Raw genomic sequence first — 14,584 nt, 5'->3', positions numbered from 1 at the left:
TGGCCTCGCTTTCAGGTTCTGTAGCTGGAGCGTTTGGGCGTTTGGGCGTTTGGGCGTTTGGGCGTTTGGGCTTGGGCCCTGGGCAGGTAGCATCAGTCTTACGATGCAAGGGCCATTTCCTTCCGCGCGGGGGTCAAATCCTCGAGAAGCCGAGCCATCCCATCCAGCCACCTGCCCCAAACGGGGTGCAAGCCGTGGTCATATCTCTAGGAGGCACCAGAGAACGGGCCACGCCGCTCTCGGGTGCCAAAAGCCGGCTCCTCTCGACCCACTGGGAAGATTACTGGCTATCCACCCGGCCCGGGCCTCTGAGGGCGGGAGCCGCGCGAAGCGTGCCGGATAGACCAGAGAGCACTTTTGCCTGACTGCCTATCCATCCCACCCGGACCCAGACTCGGCGCTGCACACTACCGCCCCCCCCTCCGGGGGGGTGGCCCGGCGCAGTCACGCGCGCACCACCCCTGCGCTAACAGGAGCGCCAGGCTCTCTCTGCCCCGCACACCTGCGCTCCACCCCCTGGTCTCGGGGCGGCGACGGGCGAAGGCATTTGAGAACCCAGAGTGGCTGCAGCGGCGTCCCCCATCTGTTTCTCTTTCCCAGAGCCGGAGTTATCCGAAGGCTGCTGTTGCTCCCAACCACCCTGCATCCCTCTCTATCCTTCCCTCCCACCCTCCCGCCTGCCGCGGCACCGGAATCTGCAGTCGCAGCCCGGAGCCGGTGAGGCGGGGAAGGGGGGAAGGGAAGGAAGCAAGGGATGAGAGCCGGGAGAGCGTCGGGGGTCCTGAGCCGGACTAGGACGCCCCTGGAGCTGGAACCCGAGCAGAAGCCGGAGCTGGAACCAAACCACCGGTACTGGGTGGGCCAGGTGGTCAGGATCGGAGGAACCGAAAGCGGGGGAGGGCTCTGGAGTACAGGCAGTGAGGGGCTGCAGAGGCCTGGTACAGGCCGGCTCAGAGGAGGTGCGGCCGCTTACTCTGGCGCGATTCTTGCGCTGGCCGCCGGAGAACCCGTCCCATCTCGCTCTGCAGTGTCCTTGGGAGGGACGGAAGCGCAGGACAAACTGGAAAGGGGAAAGCTGTGGGCGTCGGGGAAGCGGGACCAGGGTAGTGGAAGAGGGCTTGAGCAGCCGAGGTCTGGTACCCCTGGCCTGGACCAGCACCCCTGGTCCGGACAGCTCCCCGGTGGGTGGGGCCGGATCTCCGAGGCTTGCTTGTTTCAGATCCTGAGTACTGCATTCCTCTCTCTCCCCCTATCCCTAGCTGCAGCCCCCTAACCCCAGGAGGCGCCCTGGCCCGCGCTCGCCCCCCAGGGCCTCATGTCGGAACCACAGCCTGACCTGGAGCCACCCCAACATGGGCTGTACATGCTCTTCCTGCTTGTGCTGGTCTTCTTCCTCATGGGCCTGGTAGGCTTCATGATCTGCCACGTGCTAAAGAAGAAGGGCTACCGCTGCCGCACATCCAGGGATTCGGAGCCTGATGACACCCAGCTCCAGCCCCGTGAGTGAGGAGCCTAGAACCTGGCTCAGTCAACTTTCTTCCTTACCCCTCTCCCCACACCTCTGCCTGCCTTCCTGGCCAACAGACCTAGGCCAAATCCCAACCAAGCCTTCAGAAGGCTTAATGATGCTTTCTTGAGTCAGCAAGTGGGATGACATCACCCTGAAAGCAAAGCCAGAGAAGGCAGCATGGTTTGGTAGGGCCCACTGATGGTAATCTTGGGTTTTCGTTGTCTCTCATCTTTTCTGCCCTGGCCCCTGAAATGCTAATGCCCAGCACCATGACAAATAGGCAAAGGGTATGCCTTGAGCAATAAGCTACAGAAGACACTTAGTAATATCCCCCAAAAGCTGACTCATATCTCAGTTCCTTGCCAACCTCTTTCATCCTTCAGCTGAGGACGATGACATGAATGAGGACACAGTGGAGAGGATTGTTCGGTGCATCATCCAAAATGAAGGTATGTGTAGTCTCCCAACCACATTCCCCCAACTTTCTCTTGCCCTGACCTCCACTTCCACTGACTCCCTCTCTTCCTTCTCCCCTAAGCCAATGCTGAGGCCCTGAAGGAGATGCTGGGGGATAGTGAAGGAGAAGGGACAGTACAGCTGTCCAGGTGAGCTAGAAACAAGGGCCAGCATGAGTTAGCTTGCCTTGGAGAGTACCCTCTCCTCCAGCACGCTCCCCTCCCAGTCTCCTTGCATGTTTGGGGTTGGGAAGGGGGTAAGGGCAAGGCTGGCTAACCTATAGGAAGAAAGAACTTTTGTAGAAACCCTAAGTCGTTTAAATCATACTTTCCATCTGGATATCATCAAGCCTAACACTCACCCTTTGTGCTACTCCTTTGGGTTAAGCATCATTGTCTTTTTAGAAAACAGCCCTGGGAGGGAGAACACATGATTACTACCATCTTAATATTGAGTTTATTAGATAAGACAAGAAAAGAATGCTGGGACCTGGGGAAAGTGGGCATCTGAAGGTTTAAGGAGCATGCCGAAGGAACAGGAATAAACAGAACAGGAGGGGAAATTGTAAAGTCACCCCTGCTCCCTTCCTCCCTACTGTCCAGTGTGGATGCCACTTCCAGCCTGCAGGATGGAGCCCCCTCCCATCATCACACCGTGCACCTGGGCTCTGCAGCACCTTGCATCCACTGCAGCCGCAACAAGAGGCCCCCACTTGTCCGTCAGGGACGATCCAAGGAAGGAAAGAGCCGCTCCCGGCTTGGGGAGACCACTGTGTTCTCTGTGGGCAGGTGGGGATAAAGTGCCCCAGGGCAAGGGAGGTCAAGGTGGGGGACGCAATGATCAGGCACCTAACTCCAAAGGTGGGCCCCAGCTCTTTTCTCCTGGACTCTGACCTACAGCCGGAGTCAGGTTACACAATGTACCCCACAATATGAGGTCTCTCCTGCCCTAGGGTAGAAGGAAATGACCATCAAACCCTAGATGTCCCTGGTTGGAGGGAAGGGCCAAGCAGACTCTGAATTGTGATCCTAAGCCCCAGTGTTCCCTCTCCTCCCAGGTTCCGGGTGACACACATTGAGAAGCGCTACGGGCTACATGAGCATCGTGATGGCTCCCCTACAGACCGGAGCTGGGGATCTGGTGGGGGGCAGGACCCAGGGGGTGGTCAGGGGTCTGGGGGAGGGCAGCCCAGGGCAGAGATGCCAGCCATTGAGAACCTGCCCCCTGAGAGACCACAGCCCCAGGCCCTCGCCAGTCCCCCAATGCAGAATGGAAGACTCAGGGACAGCAGCCTAGTCCCTGGTGCACTTGGGGGCAACACTGGAGCCTCTACAGAGCCAACACTGGGGGCTGGAGGGAGGGGCCCAAGCCCAGAGCTGGCCAGTCAAGAGGCAAATGGACAGCCAAGCAAACCGGACACCTCAGATCACCAGGTATGAAGACATGGCCAGGGATGTAGTGGGCTGAGCTCTTTGCCCCTACTCTGGGAATAAGTGTGCACTGATATTATCCACATCCTGTTCTCCCATTGTTGATCCCTCCTCTCACTCAGGTGTCTCCAGCCCCAGGAGCAAGGGGTGTGTGAGGTGAGTCTGCCTGGACTCCAAGTCAGATAATCTCATCCTCTCACCCCCTACTTACACTACTTAAGCCCATTGGTTGGTTCCCTGTACCTGCAGGGTAAACTGTAGGCTTAGTCTTTGCTACATATTCTTTGGTTTGGTGGTGAGGAGAAGGCATGTGCTCCAGGGGATAGGGAAGGTCCTGAAGCCCCCAGGGAAAAGCTGGAATACAGCTTCAATAGGAAGCAACACTGCTACCCTTCCTCTCCTCCAAGCCTCCTTCATTGCTAAAGAACTACCAGCTGGCAGGGCCAGGGGGTAGGTGGCCATGAAGCCCCTGCTCTCCACTGGACAGGACTGCCCCCCACCTGAGGGACCAGCCCTACTTCTACCTGAAGTTGCATGGTCTCAGGCTGGGGGATCTCGGGAGAAGTCCTCCACCCCACCCCTGGGCCTGTCTTCCCCTTCCCCTGCCTGCCAACAGGCTGCCTGACCTGCCTTTCCCATCACCTCGCTCCATATGCTAGAGCGTGGCAGCTAGGAGCAGGCTCCTGCCCTTGGTGGGCCCCTAAAGCAATAGCACCTTAGGCCCCCTGTCCTCTTGGCACAAGAGGCTGAGGCCCTGGCTTGGGCTTCGTGCCTTTTATTCACTGTCAATAAATCTGCTCAGACCATTACAGCTGTTTCACATACTGGCTCCAGCTCCTTCTGACAGGTCTGTCCCATCCCAGCCCCCAAACCCAGTGGCCCTGGCATTTGGAGTGAGGTGGGTCACAGAGCCAGGGTGAAGATGAGGATGGGCCGGAGCCACACAAAACTTTGTGGGATGGGGTCCAGCCCCAGAGATTTCAAAGTATTTCACCACCCCAGAGCTGGAGTAGTGGCGGAAAAGAAAGGGGTAGTCTCAGCCCTAGAGATGACAAGAGAACGGACATTGGGGGTGGGGAAGAGGAGGAGTTCCAGCCCCAGAACTGGGGAGGTGGAAAATTTCTACCCCTAGAGGTGGGAGTAGAAATGGGCGAGATTCCAGCTTTTGGCTATGTCACTCTGGATCACTGAAGGGTGGTCTCTGACAGCATGGAGACAGGAGCAGCAGCAACATCCCTGGGGGTGGTGATCCCCCTGCTTCAGGTGAGGGGATCTGGGTGGCCAGGATCCGGGGCTTTAGCTGGTGGGGGAGGCGGTGGACGCACCTGTAAGGAACACACAATCAGTGCTCCAGAGGCCTCTTGGGGATATCCCTGTTCCTTCCTACAGCACTACAGACAAAACAGGGCAAGATGGAAGGGCCCCTCTGCACAATCTCCCAAAGAGAGGCCCTTACCGGCCTGAGTCGAGGTGCCATCATGTCCAACGGTCCAGGGCAGTCTAGGTCCTGGTCTGGAAACAAGAACCACAAGTCAGTCTTCAGATTTCTTTTGCTCACTGCAATATCTCCAGCACTTAAGACAGTGGCACTCTGTAAACACTTGTTGAATTAACAAATAGTCACCAACCTGGGCCATGAAATCCATCAATGTATCTATCCTCAACACTTACGGGGCACCTGCTGTATAATCAGCCTTGCTCAAGGTATCAGAGAAGGGGAGGTGGGATCCACAGCACTAACCCCCCCCCCCCCCCCCCCGTGGCTGTCAGGAACCCAATAATGAAACACAAGCACAGTGAATGACTCAGTACTGAATCATTCCAAGTGAACTATGCTGCTAAAGAAGGGAGTGCAGAAAATGCTCACAGGAGTCCCTAGGGCCATAGAGGGAGGCTCTGCGAAGAAAGTGCAAGTCATAGAGGCTTTAGAAAAGGTGAACACTCCAAGGAGGAAAATAGTGTCACAAATCAAGGTGTTTGCAGGATTCAAAAACACTTTAAAGCAGAGGATATGTCCTGGAAGAAGCTGGCTGATTTTAAAAATGATAATGAGAACACAGCTACTGCTTGCATGTTTGCTCTGTGCCAGGCACAATGCTGGGCACTCTACAGACATCTTTTTAACTCACAGCAACCCCACTCTGTAAATATCCAGACAGGTTAAACACTCCACCCCAAGTCACACTCTAAGAAGTCAGAGTGGAGTTTGAACACTGGGCCTGGCTCCATAGCCCAAGCTCTTCTCTCTATCATGCTTCAGTGAGCCTGATGGCAGAGGTTCCCAAGGGCGGGTAGAGAAGCCAAGTGTGGCCCAGGACTACCAAGAGTCCTCCTCCTTCCCACCTCTTTCACTCCCAGAGCCCCCAGTTCCCTCCACTCACCCCCAGGCAGGACAGGTGCAGGGGGCCCATCCAAGGCAGAAGTGGGTACAGGAGGGGAGAAGCTGGGAGGAGAAGGGGATGGCAGCATCTGAGAATGAGGGGGCATAGTTATTTCTGGCATGTGGGACGATTTCACCAGCTCATCCTCTCATCCTATCTTCAGTTCCTGTCCCATCACTCCCCAGTACCAAGAGTGGCCAAATGCTTGTATCTGGGTAGGAGTTGTAGCTGTTAACACATTTCCACAGCCAATATGTACTGACATTATGCACTAGGCGTTTGCCAACACTCCACATGCCCCAGTTCATTCATTCCTCACCACCACCCGATGAGGTAGGGATCCTTATGATTCCTGTTAGGGGCAAGACTCAGGTTAAGCCACCTACCTAAAATCACAGAACCAGTTAGTGGCAGAGCCCTGGCTAGAGGAAGGGTCTCCTGACTCCCATTCCTATGCTCTTCCTGCTGCATTGTAACAATAGGTACCATATTTTAAAGGACCTCCTGTGGGCCTCTCTGCCACGGGCTTTACCTCCATTATCCCTACTCAGGATAGTTGGCCTGCTGAAGAAGGTATTATTCTCTTTTTATATGTGAAGAAAGAAGCTCAAGAGGTCAAATCACTGCCCAAGGTAATACAGTAGGAATCTAAATTCAGATCTACACAGCACTCAAGTAGCACCACCAAACTCTTAGGAAGACTGCCTTGGTCTCCCTTTTCTCAGCCCAGTCAAAGGACATGGGGAAGCTAAGTCACTACAGGAGGTAAACCTGAAGAGGAGAGGGAGCCTTAAGATAAATATGCGGCCTCCGTGGGGTGGAAGGGTCAATCCAGAGGTGCCTGGGGACCCAGAAACAAGGAAGCCTCACCTGTTCATGGTCTGAGGACTCAGGTGGCCCCGGGGGACCAAGTAGCTCCTCCACCAGCAAAGAGGGGAAGACGCCAACATGGCCCCCAAATTCTCCCCTCCAAAAGCCATCATCCACTCCATCCTGGGCCCGGGGCAGCAGGCGGATGAGTGCCCCCTCAGGGAAGCTCAGCTCCTCTGCACTCTGCCCTGTGTAGCTGTACAGGGCACGGGCCAAGAATGCTGCAGAAACCCGGTAGAGATGGTGAGGCGGGTAGGTAATGGTGGTGCCCCAGGACCATGACACCTTAGGGTCACAAGCACTCATACCCATACCCAGCATCCCCCAACCCAGGATTTTCCTTTCTTACCTATGGGCTCTGCCCCTGAGGGATTGTTGCTGTCGGGGCCACTCTCAGGGAAGGAGGGGTCCGGGAAGTTGAGATACCGCTCAGGAACAAAGCCTACCTCACCATGCTGGTTCCGAGCCTGCTCACCCAAAATGACAACAGATAATGTCCATGGCCCTGGCCCTTCTCCACTTAGGTTTCCATCTTTGCCTGGCCGAGTTCTTGCAGGCTGCAGAGAAGTCCCTCCCATTGCCCCCACCCCCAAGGTCAGAGCCCAGGGTACATACCCACCTTGACCCATTCATCGGCATCTCCCTCCTCTATGACCTCCAGCCACTCGCCTTCTGTGATAGTCAGCTCATCCTCACGCCCTGCCTGGGTGCCACAAGGAAGGATTCAGGATTTGGCTATCCCCCATCCCTACCAGTCTGAGGTCCCCACCCCCATTCACACCTGATAGCCAAACACCACATGTGCTGGGCAGGGAAGAGGTCTGGTGGCCAGGGCTAGGGGGACAGGCTCCTCAAAGAGCTCTCCAGTCTCCTCACATTCCTCAAAGTCAGAGAGCTCAGCATCCTCAGCCTGGGGGTGCGGGGGACAGAGAACAGACATCACTGTCACTCTCAAATATCCATTGTATCTCCCACTCTTCTACCCTACCCTAAAAGAACTCAGTGGATCCTCCTCCAAGGTGGTATCACTCATCCATTCACCAAGTATCACCAAAAAATCACCACAGGGCAGGGTAACACTAACAATGACTTCAGAGTTAGAGTCCTGGGCACTTACCATGTGCCAGCATGGTGTTAAGTGTCCTATGTATATCCTTTCGTTTAATCTTCATTATAACCCGGTGTTATTTTATATAACTATTCACCTCATTTTACTTATGAGAAAACTGAGGTTCAGAAAGGTTAAGTCACTTTCCAAGATCTCAGTTAACAAGCAACTGGCTGGTACTCGAACCACTTACGGTCTGCCCCCACCACCTTAATTCACAACCATTGCCCTATACTCATAATACATATTTGTTGAGGGCTCACTATGCTATAAATTAGGGAATTATACTTATACAATTTCATTTAAGCTTCAGAACAACCCTTTGATTTGGGTACTGTTGTGATTCCTGTTTTATAGGGCCTGACCTCCACTGAGGGTACTCTGGGATGTGTGTGAGTGGGGAGCAGAAGGAGCTCACCGTGGGAGAGAGGTCCCTCTGGGACAGCCGGGCCTCACTGAGCCGTTGCTCCTGCTCCACCTCATTCTGGGCCTTGGTCATGGCTGGCTTCAGCCAGAGCTGTACATCCAGGCCAGCCCCCTGCAGCAGGGCCAGCCGGGCAGCCCCCTTCACCTGGCTCACCTGGCATGGGGAAGAGGGATAAAGTCTATGGCTGGGCTTGCTTTGGGGAGTGAGTGGAGCCTCCCCAAATGTGTCCACCCTCTACCTCCTGCCTCCCCCCTCCCCATCATCAGACAGAGATGTGGAAGAGGGTGTTGTCCGAGGAGGGAGGATCTCAGTGAACCTAACCCCCAGGATTGTGTCTCACCTGTGCCCGCAGGATGCTCTGCCTCACTTCCTGTAGCCGCTGCTCTATGCCCGGAGCCTCCCGCTCTGCCCCCTGCTGCCGCCTCTGCTCCAGCCGCTGCAGCACCTGGATGGGAAGTGGAGGACAGGAGTGGATAAAGATACAATGGGACACAACTTACTACGGACCTGGCACTTTGCTAGTGGCTTCACATGTAATTATATCATTTGATCTTCCCTATGAAGTGGGTACTATTATTAGCCCTGCTTTAAAATTTTTTTTTAATTATATTTTATTGATTATGCTATTTAAGTTGTCCCAATTTTTTCCCTTTGCCCTACTCTGCCTGGTACCCCTCTTCCCTCCAGCAATCCCCCACCCTCCTTAGTTCATGTCCATGGGTTGTGCATATGAGTTCTTTGGTATTAGCCTGCTTTAATGATAAGAAAACTGAGGTCCAGAGAGGTTAAGTTACTCGCTTACTCAGGGTTACATAACTAGGGAGCAAAAGAGCAGAATTTGAACCCAGGTGGGTCTAGTTCAAAAAGCTCTGCTCTTAACTACTTTGCCACACAGTTGACTTAAAATACCTTTACCTTCCTTCCTGCCTGCTGACCCAGGACAACCCTAGTAACTCCAGGATCCCCATCTCTCAGATATTCTTGTCCACCCACACCTGTACCCCCCACCTCACCCGAAGCCCGTGGTTCTGGATCTTGTAGTCTCGGGCAGCTCGACTTGTCCAGCGCTGAACCTCTTTCTCGAGGTCGCTCTCCCCAGCCAATCCCTCCAGCTCCAGGGAACACACCTGAATGAAGGGGGGTGCTGTGAGGAGGACTTGGTGCTGCTTCTTCTCTGCTCCCCTTCCCTCTAGTTCCCTCCTTTTTTCTTCTCTCTGTCCTGACCTCCAGACACAGGGACAAAGAGGTGGAGGTACACACTTAAGTCCACGGACACAAATGTGCATTCATGTGAACACACAGGCACAGAGCGTCCCAGAAATGGGATCCAGGTTGAGAGACAGAGGTAGAATGATGAAGATAATGCAGTGAGGAGATAGAAATGTGGAATGAAGTATGTTAATTTGTGTCCTGGTGGAAGGGAGGTGACCTGGAGTCTGAAACCCCCTGTCCATAGTTTAACAGTCGCTAAGTTAACGTCAGAAGAATAATAGGGATGGGCCTAAACTACAGTCCCCTTTACACCTGGCCTGGTTCCAACAAACAGGGAGGTCTCACCTGATCATTCCCCGCTGGCTGAAACTTCTGAGGTGCTATGGGGGAAAATACCCCAGGGTCTTGAAGAAAGAGCTTCAGATCCTGCTCCCAGCTTACCTAGGGTTGGACGAAGTCAAAGCCAGTCACCACTGGCTCCCTCTCCAAGCCTGTCCCCTCTTGGAAGAAAGGTAAGAAGGAACAGGGCAGACATGCAGTAGGGTGGTCTGTATCAGGAGAGAAGGGTAGAGGGGATCTCCGGGGAGCTCCTACAGGGCACAGCCCTTACCTGGGAAGTTGCCTGTACCCCACGGCGGGCATGCTCCAGGGCCATCTCTGCCGCTTCCAGCTCAGTGTGGCTCAGTAAGGTCAGGGGATCCCGCAAATGTTCCAATAACTCGCTAACCAGGGCCTGGAAAGAACCCGACAATACTGACACCACCCCTTCCCCAGGCCTCTACCACGAAGCAGGCTCTTTCCAGGTTTGGAAGGGCATGAGGTATGGGAAAGAGGAAAGGAATAAGACATTATCGTTGCTTCTAATAATAGGCCCTCATGTGTGCACAGTACTTAACCATTTAAAAGCATTTTCACTTCCATTGTCTCCCTTGAGCTCCATTAGTCTTAAAAGGAAGCAGAGCAGGAGTTATTCCTGATGAAGAAACTGGGTTTCAGAAGGACTAAGTGTTCTGCACAATGTCATACAACCAGTTAGAAGCAGAACCAGAACCGAAGTATGTGTTTTGTACCTACTCTAAGCAGGCTAGGTCCCAACATCACCCAACCTGCTGGTGGTGGGAAGCAGGGAAAGGCCCTCCCCTCCTTTCCTGCTGAGAGGCAGGGGGATCTAGGCTGGGACTGGCCTTGAGCAGGGTTGGCAATTCCTCCTGGTAGTAGTGGTCAAGGTGGGCATTGGTGGACACCAAGTTGAGCAGGTACTCATTGCGGGCTGCTTTCAACTGCTGGGAGTACTGGGCTGATTGTGTGGAGAGCTAGGAAGGGAAAATGGAGTGTCAACAGGGACCCCTGGGCCCTTGAGATTCTTTCAAGGCCAACCCAACTCCAGAATGGAGTCTAACGTTATCCAGACACCTGACACCATACTAAAAATTTTACATAACAACTCCTGATAAAAATCCTCTAGTGGCATTTTAAAATAAAATCCCAGCTGTTCTTTACCATGGTCTACAGGGTCCCACAGGAGCTGGCTCCTGCAACCTCTCTGATCTCTTTCACACTGCTGGTCCCCTTGCTCACAGTGCTCTGGTCACAGTGGCCTTCTCTGAGTTTCTCGACCCTACAAAGTTGTTCCTGCCCCAGAACCTTTGCGCCCACCACTTCCTCTCCCTGGAATGTTCTTCCCCTAGATCTTTGCATGGCTGGCTCCTTCATGGCACTCAGGCCACCTGTTCAGAGAGGCTGTCCCTCTAATTTACACCCCCTTGTTACCCTTTATCATAGCACCTTGTTTTACTTGCATTTAATCTGATAATTTTTTTTTTCTTACTATCTCTCTCTTATCACCAGGCTGTGAGGGCAGGAACTCCAGTGGTAGTGTTTGCCTCGGAATCCTAGTGTTTAGAACAGTGCTTAGTACACAGAAGTCCTCAATAAATGCATATTGAAGGAATGAAAAAGAAAGGCACTGTTTTCATTTTATAGATGAAGAAGATGAGCCTCAGAGAAATCAAGTTAACTAAGGTCACTCAAGAAGGAAATAGGGAAGCCTGAATTCATCCCAGTCTCTCAGACTTATGCCCCTGGGTTCCAAACCACTAGACTACTCTGCCCACCCCTTTCCTGCCCCTAGTCGTGCCTGCATCCCTGCATCCCCGAACCTTGGTGCTGAGTTTCTGGAGACTGGTCCGAGTGTGGAAGAGCCCATGGTCATTTCGGTTCAGCCTATGCGGACAAGGGAAAGGAGTCAAGGTTAGGCCCAGCTGAGGTGCCTTGGCTCTGTCCTCACATCCCTCCCCCACCCCACTTACTAACTTCCTATGATCCCACCTGGCCTGGACATCAGCCGCCTTCTCCTGTGCCAAGGCCCACACACGTTCCCGCTGCCCATACAGCTTCTGACTTCGGCTCAGCTCCCGGACAGACTGCAGCACCTCGGTCTGTGCCCTCTGGAGGTTCTCTGCTCCCTAGAGATATGGACACAGAGTCCTGACGCAGACCACCTCCAGCCCTGAGCCAACCCTTCCTTCACCCCACCTACTGAGCCATACCTTCCTAAGAACCTGCTCCTTGGCACTCCGTCCTGTGCCCCCTGCCAGGTCACGGTATCGGTCGGATGCCTGGAGCCGGGCTTGGCCCCCAGCCATGGTGGCATCCAGCAGGCAGCGCCAGGCACCAAACACCATCCTGCCTCTCCCCAGAGAAGGTTTGTGTTGAAGAGGGGAGCACTCCAAAGACCCCCTCCCTCTCAACACAACTGAAGACAGAGTGCTTTCCCATCCCCCTTGTCTGGAAGCCCTCAATCGATCAGCCCATTAACTCAGCCACAAGGATCACTCATGCCCTCCACCCCCACCTACAGTGTCCTTGCTGGGTCAGCTCCTCTCCGACTGCCACTGCCATGTCAGCTAACATGCCCTCCCCCCTTCACTGGGCCTTCATCCCCACAGTTTCCTAGGGTTGAGCTCCTCATGCCTTCTTGGTCCCTTGGCTTCTCCCTCCATGGGACCCACCTGCTGTCCATCTCCCCGCTCCGGTGCCCCTCCCTCTTCAGGAACGGCCCAGCCAGTTTCTGGAGTGCCTGATGGAAAAGTAATCACAGACCCAGTTCCCTTTCAAAGACTTCCTCCAACTGGAAGAATATGGGATCAGAGAATAATAATGCCATTCACTAAATGTGTATCACGTGCCACTAACTTTGTAAGCACTTTACATGCACTAACTTATTCCACCCTTACAACAACCCTACATGAAGGTACAATTATTGCTATTCCCATTTTACAGAGAAAGAAATTGAGGCCAAGATAGATTAAGTAACTTGTCTAAGGTCACACATCTAATAAGTAGCACAGCAGGAATCTGATACATATCTGCCAACTTTAGACAATTTGCTCTTGACCAGAACAGCAATATGTATGAAAGGACATTACTGGAGGTGTAAAGGAGCTTAGAAACAAAAGGGTAGGTCTAGAGAAAGGAGCCCCATACCTGCCCATACTCCCGTTCGATGGCTGCCCTCTGCTTGCTGTAGGATCTGTGGAGATTGAGGGGGGTGGGGTGTGAGTGTTACTCTTTGGTCCTTTTCTTCTACTCCCAATTCTTTTCTCAGCCAGGGCAGGATGAAGAGGAAAGCCAGGCCTAGAATGTGACTACACCAGCAGGGAATGAGACTACAGAGAGTCCTTGAGATCACCTCAGGCAGCAGCAACACAGGTCAACCTCACCTTATCGCTCAGAGCCTCAGCAGGATCCTCCCCACCCCTGGAAAACCATCTGTGGGCTTGGAGGTGAGGCCTGAGTGGGGCCTGAGTACAGGGTCCACCAGCCTTCCAACAGGTCTGGAAGAGGGAGGGGGATTCTACCCTAAGAATGATTGTGGGAGTGGGGGCGGGGGTGGGGGTGGAGGGAGTGATGTGAAATCAAAGAGGTTGAAGGAGGGTCCCTGTGTGTTCGTGAGTGTGCTGGGGTGGGAAGAAGTATAATTTCTATCTGGTATCTGGAGAGTCAGGCCTAGGGTGAGGGCCGTGAAGGGGCAGTTTGGAGAGTTCCTCACCCCTACTTCCCGCCCCCCACCCCCTGTACTTCGGCTGAGAGGCGGAGCGCGACCGCGACACTGGGAGTACGTGGAGGGCGCCAGGGGCTACCTGATGTCCTCCAGCAGATCCGCCTCCCTCTGCTGCCGGATCTGAAGGATGCTCAGCTGCTCCAGGAAGCGAAGCTTCACCTCCTGGGCGGGCTTCACCTTAAGGGGTAAGAAAAGGATTAAGATCCCTGGAGCAAAGACCTGAAAAACACTCCGCGCAGGCAGCGGTGAGGAGGCGGAGCCCGGGAGGGGCTGAGCTGTTTCCTCGGTTATTTCTGTGTTGGGCCCTAACCCCTTCCCACTACTCGTCCCCCACCGCGAGTCCGGCGCCCCGTTGATCCCACACTCCCCCAGCCCGCCGGGAGTCCCCATCCCCAGATCAAGCTCACTTTTCTGGACGGCGGCTGCATCTCCAACCCGGCCGGGTCAGCAACTCCACTCCGGAACTCCAGGAAGCACCGCCCACAAAGAAGCCCCGCCCACGCCTAAACTACTGCCCCTGGCCTGGCCTGGCCCGGCTCCGCCCTCGCCCCGCCCACGTCTGGTCAGGCTACGAGAGGGGTGCGGCTGAGGAACTAAACCTCTGTGATGTCTTTCAACACCCTAGAAAGGGTCCAGTTCGCGGGGTGGACGCCGCGTCCGCTGGGCAGTAGGGGGAACCCCAGGTTTCTGAGTCAAGACGCCTAGGTTCTATTTCTAGTGGAGAAGCTGACTTAGCCTGTAATTATTTCTAATTATGCATTTACATATGCAGATCTCCAGTCCCCCCCTCCTCGAAGGATAAAGAATGACGAGTAACTCAGTCTGTGACGAGGGAAACTGAGTCACTGGATGCCTGAGTGAAGATGCGTCTGACAAGGGAAACAGGGCTGGTCCCAGACATTTTCCCACTTCCTACTGAACTGGAAAAGCCAGAGTGAGCTGAGGTGAGAAAGACACCTGCAGCCAGAAAGGAACCAGTCCCAGAAGACAGGTACATCCCAGGCCAGGGGAAACTAAAAGACACCAGTGAGTGGGTGTGAGCTGGGAGATGAGCATAGGTTCTGGTGTCCCAGAATGCCCCAGTCACCTTCAGGGTGTGACCTTCAGCCCCTGCACAGCTTTCTGAG

At 54.3% G+C, this 14,584-nt stretch overlaps 2 protein-coding genes across 4 annotated transcripts; one reads left to right on the top strand and one right to left on the bottom strand.

The window, feature by feature from the left end:
- Nucleotides 1-63: 63 nt before the first annotated feature.
- RELL2 (RELT like 2) lies at nt 64-8,704 on the top strand. Of its 2 annotated transcripts, none has more exons than XM_090288127.1 (7): nt 64-849; nt 1,260-1,499; nt 1,894-1,959; nt 2,049-2,115; nt 2,569-2,754; nt 3,024-3,399; nt 8,535-8,704. In XM_090288127.1, the coding sequence occupies exons 2-7, from the start codon at nt 1,316-1,318 to the stop codon at nt 8,556-8,558; spliced, it is 903 nt and encodes a 300-aa protein (XP_090144253.1). In that variant the 5' UTR covers nt 64-849; nt 1,260-1,315; the 3' UTR covers nt 8,559-8,704. The 2 variants fall into 2 exon arrangements, with proteins under 2 accessions (XP_090144253.1, XP_090144251.1); XM_090288125.1 differs by lacking the exon at nt 8,535-8,704 and adding an exon at nt 3,519-4,205.
- FCHSD1 (FCH and double SH3 domains 1) lies at nt 2,404-13,926 on the bottom strand. Of its 2 annotated transcripts, none has more exons than XM_090288123.1 (20): nt 13,865-13,926; nt 13,537-13,634; nt 12,881-12,926; nt 12,406-12,473; nt 11,944-12,079; nt 11,723-11,859; nt 11,554-11,617; nt 10,579-10,707; nt 10,005-10,127; nt 9,740-9,835; nt 9,196-9,309; nt 8,523-8,627; nt 8,174-8,335; nt 7,429-7,557; nt 7,267-7,350; nt 6,997-7,114; nt 6,648-6,868; nt 5,778-5,865; nt 4,853-4,908; nt 2,404-4,721 (listed from the first exon to the last, which is right to left on the bottom strand). In XM_090288123.1, the coding sequence occupies exons 1-20, from the start codon at nt 13,883-13,885 to the stop codon at nt 4,656-4,658; spliced, it is 2,061 nt and encodes a 686-aa protein (XP_090144249.1). In that variant the 5' UTR covers nt 13,886-13,926; the 3' UTR covers nt 2,404-4,655. The 2 variants fall into 2 exon arrangements, with proteins under 2 accessions (XP_090144249.1, XP_090144250.1); XM_090288124.1 differs by lacking the exon at nt 13,865-13,926 and adding an exon at nt 13,117-13,230 and having other exon boundaries at nt 13,537-13,600.
- Nucleotides 13,927-14,584: the final 658 nt, after the last annotated feature.

The sequence above is a fragment of the Furipterus horrens genome, unplaced genomic scaffold (genome assembly GCF_987537825.1).
Source record: "Furipterus horrens unplaced genomic scaffold, mFurHor1.1.pri manual_scaffold_10, whole genome shotgun sequence".
NCBI lineage: Eukaryota > Metazoa > Chordata > Mammalia > Chiroptera > Furipteridae > Furipterus > Furipterus horrens.
This window is presented reverse-complemented; position numbering and strand designations above follow the sequence as displayed.

Coding starts and splice junctions, on each gene's coding strand:
- FCHSD1 (XM_090288123.1), bottom strand. CDS start 13,885: ATGCAGCCGCCGTCCAGAAAA. Junction 12,474..12,880: donor TCGAACGGGAGTATGGGCAG/GTATGGGGCTCC, acceptor CTTTTCCATCAG/GCACTCCAGAAACTGGCTGG. Junction 7,351..7,428: donor ATGTGGTGTTTGGCTATCAG/GTGTGAATGGGG, acceptor TGTGGCACCCAG/GCAGGGCGTGAGGATGAGCT.
- RELL2 (XM_090288125.1), top strand. CDS start 1,316: ATGTCGGAACCACAGCCTGACCTGGAGCCACCCCAACATGGGCTGTAC. Junction 1,960..2,048: donor GTGCATCATCCAAAATGAAG/GTATGTGTAGTC, acceptor TTCTCCCCTAAG/CCAATGCTGAGGCCCTGAAG. Junction 2,755..3,023: donor ACTGTGTTCTCTGTGGGCAG/GTGGGGATAAAG, acceptor CTCTCCTCCCAG/GTTCCGGGTGACACACATTG.